Raw genomic sequence first — 12,610 nt, 5'->3', positions numbered from 1 at the left:
AGCTATGATGTCATCACATTCATTCTCACATCAGAGATGGGTCACTGATGACACAAGAGTGCAGCTTCAACACTGAAGCCACAAAGCTGAGCTATGCTTATAAGGTATAAGGGCAGAGCTTATTTGCACTGAACCAATAATGCTTAGCCATTATTAAGCACAGTGTGTATGTGTAATGTATTGGGGTTAAGTGCCTTGCTCCCAGCTAGTACAATGGCGGGACCCCAATGAAAGAATGAAAGCCAAATCTGTTGAGGTATAAGCCCAGTTCTATAACCACCATGCTACACTGCTGGCTCTGATACTTAGAACAAGACTTGTTGCCCTTCTCTGTACTTTCTACTCTGAAGGCAGGAAACGGAAGCCCTCTGCAACAGCCCCACACATAGCAACGCAATGTTGTTGAAACAACATCTTTTCAAAACGAAACTCCATACATATTCTGTTTAATTCAGTTTCAATGCAGTTCTGTATGTTTGTGTGTGTGTTTGCATACAGGCGTGTCTGGGTATACAATTGTGTGCATGCATACTGTAAATGTGTGTTTTCAGCCAAGGGGACCAGGGGGTAGTCACTGCTCTTCTGCCGATTCCCAATATTCCTCTTACTACTGCTTCCCTATTTTTTCAGATTTACTCTCCAGTCACCCAAATGTTCGCTGAGTCTGACTTTTTCACTTTTTTTCCACTATTGGAGGTACTTTGTGGGAGCATGGACTACATCAAATCTGCCAACTTATTAATTCAATTATTTGAAATGCAAATGGGTCAAACTACTGGAAAATACAAATTAAAGTGTGAGAACACTACTGTGTGTGTGTGTGAGAATAGGAGGGAGGGAGTGATGAAGTCGATTTAGATGCCACAGTAGGCAGCTGCCCCACTACAGTAAGTGTGTGTATGTTTGTGTGTATGTGTGTGTTTGTTTATTTGTGTTTGCTTGTTTAGGGTTGGGGTGAAAAGAGGACAGGCTCTTGTGCCCTTAATATATAGAACTGCAGTCTATCTATACGTGGGAAGAGAGAGAGAGAGAGAGAGAGAGCGCGAGCGAGAGAGAGAGAGAGTGAGAGAGAGATAGAGAGACAGAGAGAGAGAGAGACAGAAAGAGAGAGTGTGTGTGTGTGTGTGTGTGTGTGTGTGCGAGAGAGAGAGAGACTGTGTGTGTGTGTGCGAGAAAGAGAGAGAGAGAGAGAGAAACTGAGAGAGAGAGAGAGAGATATATATAGAGAGAGAGAGACTGCGGACTCAGGGAGCGCAGAAGCTGACAGAGCCTTAAAGGAAGAAGAAGTGAAGCAGGTGTGTACACGGGCTGTGTGTGTGTGTGTTTGCGCACGTCTGTATGTTGATGAATGAATGTTGATTCCATAATCGGTGCTTTCTATGCGGTGAAAAAGCTTGTCAGCAGTAGGCGAGACATGCAGTAACTAATGCCATTAATCAGGTGTGTAATTTCACTGGCAGGCAGAGTGTGAATGTGTAAATGCAGTACTGATAGTGGCACTGCTTCGCTGTGTGGAAATAGCATTGCCTGACCACCGTTCTGACTGGTTTTTACTGCACATGCTGACAGTCTCACTCTGGCTTAGTAAGGACAATTAATTTAATTCCTGTTGGTGGTTACATGGTTACAAATAATATATCATTTCTGTAGGCTTTTGTCAGCAATAGAGTTACTGCACTGTTCATAGTGCAAGGCCTGTTAACTTTAAGAAGGAATATTGTAATTGAGATTAAACATTATGCAATCAATTAGAAGCCAATGAGACTATAGAATACTGCACCAATACACAGCTTCTTGTCAACCAAGATCCAAGATCTGATCCAATCAGAGCACACTTTAATGACAAGAGCCTGTGAACAGGTGCATCAGGGATTCTCTGCTGCACACCGATTCACGCGTAGAAAATGAAAAAAAGAAAAAAAAAAGGTTTTTACTGCATGCCTCACCTGCAAGGCACAATCAGCTTAAATAGATCTCAACTGCCTTCACAGTAATGGCATAAACCGTGATATAGTGAAATAAAACATGTCACCTGGATATTGCAGCAATTTGCAATATATTGGCAAATATACAAATTATTTCAGCTGTCAGATATTGCAGTAGGCCTATATGGGTAAACAAACACATACATAAATATGTACATATTTATATACATATAAAGAAGATTCCATCAGAAGATGGCAAATTATGCTTCCCTGACCACGGTTCCAGTGTAAAACCACAGGAATAGGTAAACAAACATAGCGGCATCTCTGTGTACAGGGGCTCCCAGATGGACTGCACTGCGTACAAAGTGTTGTAGCAGAGGCACAGGGTGCAGGTGGATGGTGTGCTGGATACTCTCTGTGCTGTGGGTAAATGAAGAGCAGAGATGTATGGTCTGGTCTCCTCATTATGTATACTTAAAAATACAAATGAACTGTATATAAAAAGAATATATGTAATGATACTCCACATTTACAAATGGGAATGCTTTGTATTATTTGTATAAAATGGAATAAGAGCTGTGTAAAGCAAACAAGCAGTTGTGTGTTTCCATTTGCTGGCACACACACACCAATGATGAGTGCTATCTTCTGCACCTGACAGAAGGCTAATGCACCATAATTTATGTATTTTACAGTCAAGGGACCATACTTTATGTGTGCCAACATGTAAAGCACTTTAGGCAGCAGTGCATTGTATGAAAGTTGCAAAACAAATAATGTTATACAAATAATAATAATATATATATAATTATTATAATAATAATAGAACAGCAATAATAATAATAATAATAATAAATACACTATAAGGCACCTTTGCAAACGACTAGTGCAGTACACTACTGCACGTTGCTTATGGGTTAGACATTCAATAAAATTGTATGGTAACCAAATGTGTAATAGTCAACAACAGGTACATACATATTATAATTATTATTCCAATTAAAATGTGGTATCTGGAATCCCACCCGAATTTGGAATGTCCTATTTGCAAACTATGCGCAAGCGCGCTCATGTACGCCATGTCATTTTGTGATTCACCTTAGAAACGCGTGTAGAAAGCCTGCTGGTGCTTTTCACACTGCAGCCACAAGTTTTTCACATTGATGTCATAGTGCCTTACTGTAGTGGGTCAGCTGCCTACTGTGGCATCTAAACAGACACACACACCACACACACACCATACACATATAGACACACAACACACACATACACACACACACACACTTACTGTAGAGGGATCTAAACCGACTGCATCACTTCCTCCCTCCTATTCTCACTCACACAGACAGACAGACAGACAGGCAGACAGACAGAAAGACAGACACACACAGACACACACACAACCGAGTCCCAGCTTCCTGGAGCCTCTTGGCCATCATAATCAAATTTCCCCAATTACCCCTATAATTCAGCTCATTATTAGCCTTGAGATACTGAGGCCAATGGGTAGTAAGGGGGAGGGAGTTTGTCAGTGTTTTACACTGAGCCAGGAATGAGGAACAGCAGAGGAGAGGGTAGGTAGGGTTAAGAGCTGCACTTAAGAAGATAAACACACATTAAAGTGTGTGGACACTGCAGGTGCAGCACATAAGGTGTGGAAATGTCTGTTCCTGGTGTTCCACATAGATGGGAGAAACACAGAGGTGAGGGTAGCGTCTGCTGGGGGGGACCTGCTGTTAGTCTTCCTCTTATTAGCGGAGAGCTTCGCTGTGATCATGATGATGGGAATGCGTTTTGTGCTATGCTGTTATGTTATCAGTAGCTTTTACTCTTTCAGGTGAAATGTGTATTTAGTTATTTGATACGTTTTGTAGTAAATTCAGACGCAGTGCACCCACAATGCCTTCCTGTCCTTTTTTTGTCTTGCAGCACAAACGAAAACTAGAACCATGGCAGGTATGTCTATATCCTATATTTTCACCACTATTACTTTTCTTTTCTGTTTAAAAGGTCTCACTATGGTTCTGTTGACATCATACTCATGACACTATCATAGACACTCTCCTTGTAAGAGAAAATAAGGGCATGAGTGAGCATGAATAACTGATGTTGGCACATCAGGAAATAGTAGCCAGTCAAACCTGGCTAACAACATTCCCAGACCAGCAGGAATTATGCAAAATCACTATGGCATAAAGCAAGCTGGTGCTATGATTGCCAAGAACCCAATACAAATCCTGACATACAATTTGCATCTATAGAGCCGCACAATAGAAACAATACAAAATGGTATTATGAACTAAATTTATCACATTGGATTGAAGTGCAAGGTTGTGGGGAGAGCCAAGATGCCATTTAGAGAGGTTGGTGGGTCTTCAGTGCGCATCAGAAGAGCCCTGACCACAGACCCAGTGTAAAACCACAGGAATAGGTAAACACACATAGCGGCATCTCTGTGTACAGGGACTCCCAGGTGGACTGCACTGCCTGAAATGCGTTGTAGTCGAGGCAGAGGCTCTCAGCGTCCAGACCCGATGGCACTGTGGGTAAATGAAGAGCAGAGATGGGATGAACGGCCCGATCTACTCATTATGTATTCTTATGTTCTTATGACAGAGATTCCAAAATATTCTGAGCCTACTGCATAAAAAAATTAATGTGGAAGTGAGAGTTTGTGCTTTTTCCTGATTGTATAAATGAAGCCTGTGGTGCTAGTTCAGACAGACAACTCGAGAAGCGCCGCCCCCTCACATGATGCATACGTCTAATGGGAGGGGCTATATAAAGCGCCGCCCCCTCACATGATGCTGACGTCTAATGGGAGGGGCTATATAAAGCCCCGCCCCCTCACATGATGCTGACGTCTAATGCGAGGGGCTATATTACATTAATGGCATTTGGCAGACGCTCTTATCCAGAGCGACGTACAGTTGAATAGAGACAATCCTCCTCTGGAGCAATGCAGGGCTAAGGGCCTTGCTCAAGGGCCCAATGGCTGTGCGGATCTTATTGTGGCGACACCAGGATTACAACCACCGACCTTGCGGGTCCCAGTCATTTACCTTAACCACTACGCTACAGGCCGCCCCTCTATATAAAGCCCCGCCCCCTCACATGATGCGTACGTCTAATGGGAGGGGCTATATAAAGCCCCGCCCCCTCACATGATGCTGACGTCTAATGCGAGGGGCTATATTACATTAATGGCATTTGGCAGACGCTCTTATCCAGAGCGACGTACAGTTGAATAGAGACAATCCTCCTCTGGAGCAATGCAGGGCTAAGGGCCTTGCTCAAGGGCCCAATGGCTGTGCGGCTCTTATTGTGGCGACACCAGGATTACAACCACCGACCTTGCGGGTCCCAGTCATTTACCTTAACCACTACGCTACAGGCCGCCCCTCTATATAAAGCCCTGCCCCCTCATATGATGCGTACGTCTAATGGGAGGGGCTATATAAAGCCCCGCCCCCTCACATGATGCGTACGTCTAATGGGAGGGACTATATAAAGCACAGACCATGCCTGCTTAAGGCCCTTGTTCATTTTGCATGCTCTGCCATGCTATGGTGCCTGCTATCTGCTGTCGCATCTGCCCTGATGCAACCATACAAAGCTGCCCTGCTGCCTGGTTCATTCTGCATGCTAAAGCCATTGCGCTGCCTGGTTCATTCCACATGCTAAAGCCATTGTGCTACCTGGCTCATTCTGCATGCTAAAGCTATTGTGCTGCCTGGTTCATTCTGCATGCTAAAGCTATTGCGCTGCCGGGCTCATTCCCAATGCTAAAGCTATTGTGCTGCCTGGCTCATTCTGCATGCTAAAGCTATTGTGCTGCCTGGCCCATTCTGCCGCACTGCTGCTTAGGGATCCTGCTATTCCCAATTCATGCATTACATTTTTTTGCATTGCAGAGTCAACACAAAAGTTTGCATTCACATTAAACCTCAACAAATATTGCTTAATTCATTGTGAGTTATCTGACTGAACTTGCTTTGTAAAAGAAAACAAACAGATAAGGCACTGTCCTTTAGATGAACATGACTACACATGTGTATACATTGTGTTTATTTTACTAATATGCGAAACTTCTGTGGTTTCCCCGCCTGCACAAACCGAAACTGCCTGTTTAAACTGCCTGTGACAGTTTTTTTTTCAGAATCTCTCAACTCAGGGGAATTTTTGCAGACGTACTGTAAAGGTCTTGTTTTTGCCGTCGCAGTTGTTTTAAACACCCCTGTATGTGAAAAACAACTGCAAGTTCTCTATAGACTGTAGAATATACAAGGAGAGCAGCTCCAAAGGAAAGCGTGTTTCACATTTTCTGTGCAATCTCCACACCACTTCAGCCCCTCCCAAAGCCCGGGTTCTGACACATGAAAACATGCTTTAATGTGGTGATAGATGCGGTAGAAAGCTTTGCTGTTGTTTTTGTTGTAGCGTGAATCAGTGTGGGAAACCCTTACCATCACAGTCACAGCGGTTTCTTGGCTTTGTTCGAGCAGATGGCAGCTTTGAGAAGGAGTTTGTGGACACGCACAACGCGTACCGGCGGAAACACGGGGCTCCGCCGCTAACGCTGAGCCGAGACCTGTGCAGATCTGCGCAGGCCTGGGCGGATAACCTGCTGTCCATGAAATCGATGCGGCACAGCAAGACCAACAACGGGGAGAATCTGTACTACGCCTGGAGTTCCGTCCCCAAGAAACTCACTGGTGTGTAGCAGGACGGTCCATCACAGCCAAGTGACTGGTTCAGGACAAAACCATTCTCCATCATATTTCAAACTCTTTTTAAGTGTGTTTGTAGTGTGCTATCACGTATTTATTGTGATAATATTTTCATCACTGTTTTGCTACCGTCTGTATGCGTTTAGGAAAGGAAGCAGTCGACAGCTGGTACAGCGAGATCAAAGATTACAACTTCAGAAACCCGGGATTCCAATCAAACACTGGTAACTAAATAAAATACTTTGTGCAATGTCATCTAATAGTCACAGCTCTGAATCAGAAGTTTGACTTTTACACCAAAAAGGGAACAAAGTTCGGACAATATTATTCATGTTATTTTTTAGAAGGAAGAGCATCTCTGAAGTGCTTCGCTAATGCGATGAAGCTGACAATGTCTCCCCCTGGTGTCCACAACAGGGCACTTCACCCAGGTGGTGTGGAAGAGCACGACGGAGGTGGGGGTGGGTCTCGCCACTGACGGAAACACCGTGTATGTGGTGGGCCAGTACAGTCCTGCGGGGAACATCAGCAACATGGGCTACTTCGAGAAGAACGTCCTACCAGCTGGGACATCTGCACAGGAAGCTGAGCCGAAGGGCACGCCAGGTGACAGGATATGACCTCAGATCATTCAAATGGGCTATACTTCAAAAACCCCCCCAAACAGAATCATATTTTCATAACAATATTCACAAAAGACAAGAAAAGCAAGTATCTGCTATCTGACCACACATCTTGTCTAGTGGGGTTGTACGCCCTTCTCCTTGAATCTTTTTCTTACTACCGCCTGTACTTCGTATTTCTAAAAAGAGAAGAGATAATCGGTCAGCGTGTACTATTCCCTGCTTACAGCCCAAATAGCAATAGTGGAGACTGCAATTTGGCACAGTTCTTCAGATGACTTTAACTTGTTTCATTATTTGGTTGACTAACTGAGAATTGTCCCTGCAGAATCCTACAGGTCCACTTGTGATTCCCTGCAAGATTTGAAGGTCACTGTGCCAGGTCAGTGGCTCTTTCAGTCCCTCTTAATCTCCAGTCAATTCTTTGTTTCGAAATCTGCAATGCCAGAGATAACATCACTCCCCGTCTCGCTCTGTGTACCCATCCCTGTCTGCTGCCTTTTCCTTTGATTTGCAATCACCCAACAGTTCAGGCTGGTTTCCTTGCCTTGACAATACAGACGGCAGCTTCGAGAAGGAGTTTGTGGACAAGCACAACGCGTACCGGCGGAAACACGGGGCTCCGCCGCTGACGCTGAGCCGAGACCTGTGCAGATCTGCGCAGGCCTGGGCGGATCACCTGCTGTCCGTCAAATCACTGCAGCACAGCAAGACCAACAACGGGGAGAATCTGTACTACTCCTGGAGCTCCGCCCCCAAGAAACCAAGCGGTACACAGCAAGCTGCGATACCACAGCCATGTGCCTGGCTCAGGATAAAACATCATTTATTACCACATACTCACATCTTAGTGTGTTACACAGTCTTATCACGATGACCAACTGACTGCTTCAGGATAAAATACTATAACTGTGCATTTCGCTCATGTGTGTACAGTTATTCAATGGTCTGTTTTTCGTGTGTTATGCATTTATTGTGGGTGGCCTGTAGCGTAGTGGTTAAAGTACCTGACTGGGAACATGCAAGGTCAGTGGTTTGATCCCCGGTGTAGCCACAATAAAATCCGCTCAGCCGTTGGACCCTTGGGCAAGGCCCTTAACCCTGCATTGCTTCAGGGGATTGTCTCTTGCTTAGTCTATTCATCTGTAGGTCGCTCTGGATAAGAGTGTCTGCCAAATGGCATTAATGTAGTGTGTTAGTTCATTACACAGTCTTATCATGATGACCAACTGACTGGTTCAGAATTAAATACTGATTACTATAACTGTGTGCATTTCGCTGGTGTGTACAGTTGTGGTTGTGTGTAGTTGTTTTTAGTGTGTTATGTATATATTGTAATATCATCATCATCTGTTTGCAGGAACGGACGCTGTAGAACAGTGGTACAGTGAAATCAAAGACTACAACTTCAGGAATTCAGGATTCCAATCAAAAACGGGTAACTTCAGATTAAATCAAGTGTGGACAGAAGTCAAAATGGAGGTTGTGGGGGTTTAGCCAAAATGTAGAACAATTTGACATTATGGAATCCTTTTGTTTTGTTAGGGTTAAATACATACAGATAATCATGAATTGATGCACAATGCTGTTCATAGGTATTTGGGCAGTGATCAAATGTTCTTTTATTTGTTTGGCTCAGTTCTCCAGCTCATTGGCTTTGAAATGAATTTGGGCTTAAAGGGTGATGTATGTAAGATTTACAGCCCTTTGAAATATAAAGTCCCCAATTTTAGGGGACCAACAGTAATAGGAAAAAAAACGGAAAAAAACAAAAAAAAAAACCATAATCTTAAATAAAGTTATCATGTTTTCCATTCGATGAAGTTTGAGTTTTAGACCAAAAGCATCTCAGAAGTGCTTCGCTAATGCGATGAAGCGGACAATGTCTCTCCCTGGTGTCCACAACAGGGCATTTCACCCAGGTGGTGTGGAAGAGCACGACGGAGGTGGGGGTGGGTCTTGCCACTGATGGAAACACCGTGTTTGTGGTGGGCCAGTACAGTCCTGCGGGGAACATTACCAACACGGGCTACTTCGAGAAGAACGTCCTACCAGCTGGCACATCTACACAGGAATATAGCAGCGATGGACCTAAGGGCACAGCAGGTGAAGGCACGTGAAATTGTAAAAGTAGACCATTATACTACAATACCACCCTATATTATACAGCCCATGTAAGTGTTTTTTTTGTGTGGCTATTTTATGTAAATTTGTGACTGAATGTACATTATGGGATATGTTTCTTAAATATGTGCATCTAAAAGGATGATTTGAAGTTTAAAAAACATAATAATAACAAATAAAAGATTGGTACTCAAATAAGTAACTTGATCAAGAGGCTAATGTCTGAAACTGTGGCCATCGAACTACCTATCTATAAATCAGTTTGCCTATGCACTTGCTAATATATTGATCTACTGATGCGTAAAGATGAGGAGCTGAGGAAGTTCCGGAAGTCTCTGGTAGAGGCACAGAACATTTATCGGAAGCAGCATGGGGCAGAGCCTCTCAAGCTTTGCCCCTCCCTCTCCAAGGAGGCACAGGACTGGGCCACTTACTTAGTGAGCATCAAAACTCTGAAGAACAGCGACGAGGAACATGGGCAGAACTTCTGGAACCGCTGGAGTACCAGCACAGAGCCCCCCACTGGTGCGGTTTGTCTCCCACTCTGGCTCGATAAAATGTATTTTACCGCGGTTGGATCGGAGGGTGGGTTATTGACAGGCCTAGTCATTTTTGTACTGAACAAAATCACAACCTAACATTTTTTTGTAGTGCAAGACTGACCACCACCATTATTGGACATTAACAGCTTAGCAGGAGTTCACCAAGAGCAAAAAGTGTTTAATGTTCATACAGTATTGTATTTAGTGCTCTTGTGAAGCCAATTAAATGGTTGGCATTTATATAGCACCTTTATCCAAAGCACTGTACAATTGATGCTTCTCATTCACCCATTCATACACACACACACACACCAATGGTGATTGGCTGCCATGCAAGGCACCAACCAGCTCATCAGGAGCAGTTAGGGGTTAGGTGTCTTGCTCGAGACAGATGACTGCTCTTACCACCTGATCCAATGTTGCCCTGGTTACACACACACACACACACACACACACACACACACACACACACACAGTAATGTGGTTGTATAAGTTTGATCAAAGCAATCACCCTAGGTTTAGGGTGTTTAGGGCTAATGTGGTTAAGGCTAATGTGTGCTAGATGTGGGACATTTTAATGTAGGCTAATGTAGGTTTGTGGTCTGAGGTTTGATTCCTAGGCTGAATACTGCTGTACGTATGGATAACTCATGTAATATGTATTCATGTTGCCCAGCAGATCAGTGTGCAAGTCAGTAGTTCCAAAACAAGGAGCCCTAAATTACATATTTTATGCTGACAAAATCACGTAGACCTTGTTTTCACATCTGTGGTATTAATGGGAGCCTTAAAATTAATTGCATATTCATGCTGTACTAAGCTACGGTTTGATTTACACATATACTCGTGTGTTAATAGCCAAAGAATGACAGCTGCCCGGCCATGGGTGCCGTATAAAGGCATACAGGTTTGGCCATTTTAGACATGCAGATCAAAAGGTGTAGGAAAATCAATACTCAGAAAAAATAGTTTAGTAACAACAGCAGTAATAATAATGAAACTCTTGTGCCCTATAGGTTCAGAGGTGGCTGATGCCTGGTACAAAGAGAGTGAGAAGTATAATTTCTCCTCACCTGAGCGTCAGAATGGAACAGGTACGACCCAAATACAAATACAAATCTACTTTTGAGAATGTGAGAATGTGTGTTGCGTTATGCGAAAGGATAAAAGTTCTCAGAAGGATAGCAGAGATGACTGCCCAGAGAAATCTAAATGGTGCCCCACCTGGGTGATGCACGGTGGCCATTTTGTGGCAGAATGCTCAGCACACACCTCCCTGTGCTCTCTCCCTAGATTTCTTCACTCAGATGGTGTGGCGATACTCCAGAAATGTAGGCATTGGGCTGGCCACCAATGGTCAGGGCCTGTTCATTGCTGTGGCCTACTACGACCCCTGTGGGAACATCCCAAAAAAAGCCTACTATCGAGACAACGTCCTGGCCAAGAAGTAGAATGAAGGAAAGAGGACGGCATAACAGACAACTAAGCCATAACATAAGATAATTACAAGAACAGGCCATTCAGCCCAGCAATGCTTGCCTTTTCCTACCACTGAAATGTATCTAATGCTTAGTTTACCTAAAAGCTAGATGGTATCTAGCACCGTATCAAGCCTGGTCTTGAAAATTCCATGCGTTTCTACCTCCTCCACATCTCCTCGCAAGCTGTTCCACACAGTGACCACTCTGTGTAAAAATACTTCCAAATATTTGTGCAGAATTTATCCTTTGCCAATTTCCATGAATGCTGCCTTGTTCTGCTAACTAAACTCAACCTGAAGAATCTCCTGTAGTTTACTTTGTTAATGCCTTTAGTGAGTCACCATTTTCTAAGCTTGAAGAGATGAAGCATTTTAAGTCTTTATCATAACTTTTATTCTTTATACCAGGAATTAATCTGGTTGCCCTTCTTGGAGTCTTTTGCAGCACCTCTATATCCTTCTTGTAGTATGGTCCCCAGAACTAGGAGATTAATTACACTGTTGATTGATTTTTTAAAATGATGAATGACAATTATGTCTGTGTTAAAACATGATGGGCAGAATATTAAAGCTTTCAATCATTGTCATTTTCAACTTTTGGAAAATAAAGCTCTTAATCTGCTTCAGTAGTGTATGCATGAGAGTTTTAGTAAAACAGCAAGATAAAATGTAAGTCGGTCTTAAATTGAACTTTGAATGTTCTTGATATCGTAAACAAATTCTTGAAATGTATTTGTCTTTCAAACATGGCCACTAGATGGCAGCTGGAGCTACTGTCTCTAATAGGTCTCTCTCAGACAACAAAGTACAGTACTTCCATTCATGATTGTATTCTTTCATTAACAAAAGGTAGAGTAATAATAAAACCTTTTTATCTCCCTTTCTATTCAGTATTTCTTTATTGGCGTAAGTGCATATAACAATGTTGCCAACATGTTTAACAATGAAACAAGACAAGCAGATTATTATTAATTGGCAATAGAAGACATCAGCAATAGAAATAAATAGTCATACACACACGAGCACAAACACACACAGTAGGGACTCGCACACACACACATGAGCACAAACACACACACAGTAGGGACTCTCTCATACACACACACACACACACACACGTACAAACACACACAGTAGGGACTCACACACACACACATGTACAAACACAGACAGTAGTGCTCCT

The 12,610-nt window shown here is 43.2% G+C and overlaps 1 protein-coding gene across 3 annotated transcripts; it reads left to right on the top strand.

Annotated features, from left to right (window-relative positions):
- The first annotated feature begins 1,175 nt into the window (after positions 1–1,175).
- glipr2 (GLI pathogenesis-related 2) lies at positions 1,176–12,306 on the top strand. Of its 3 annotated transcripts, none has more exons than XM_061215646.1 (12): positions 1,176–1,295; positions 3,858–3,884; positions 6,434–6,643; positions 6,805–6,882; positions 7,076–7,264; positions 7,610–7,663; positions 7,842–8,051; positions 8,642–8,719; positions 9,190–9,393; positions 9,712–9,930; positions 10,964–11,041; positions 11,241–12,306. In XM_061215646.1, exons 2-12 carry the CDS (start codon positions 3,878–3,880, stop codon positions 11,396–11,398), a joined length of 1,485 nt encoding a protein of 494 aa, XP_061071630.1. In that variant the 5' UTR covers positions 1,176–1,295; positions 3,858–3,877; the 3' UTR covers positions 11,399–12,306. The 3 variants fall into 3 exon arrangements, with proteins under 3 accessions (XP_061071630.1, XP_061071627.1, XP_061071628.1); XM_061215643.1 differs by lacking the exon at positions 1,176–1,295 and adding an exon at positions 3,501–3,631; XM_061215644.1 differs by lacking the exon at positions 1,176–1,295 and adding an exon at positions 3,502–3,631 and having other exon boundaries at positions 9,190–9,387.
- The last annotated feature ends 304 nt before the right edge of the window (positions 12,307–12,610 follow it).

This window comes from Conger conger, chromosome 12, assembly GCF_963514075.1.
Source record: "Conger conger chromosome 12, fConCon1.1, whole genome shotgun sequence".
Lineage (NCBI taxonomy): Eukaryota > Metazoa > Chordata > Actinopteri > Anguilliformes > Congridae > Conger > Conger conger.
Note: the sequence above shows the minus strand (reverse complement) of the source record. Positions and strands in the feature narration are given on the sequence as shown.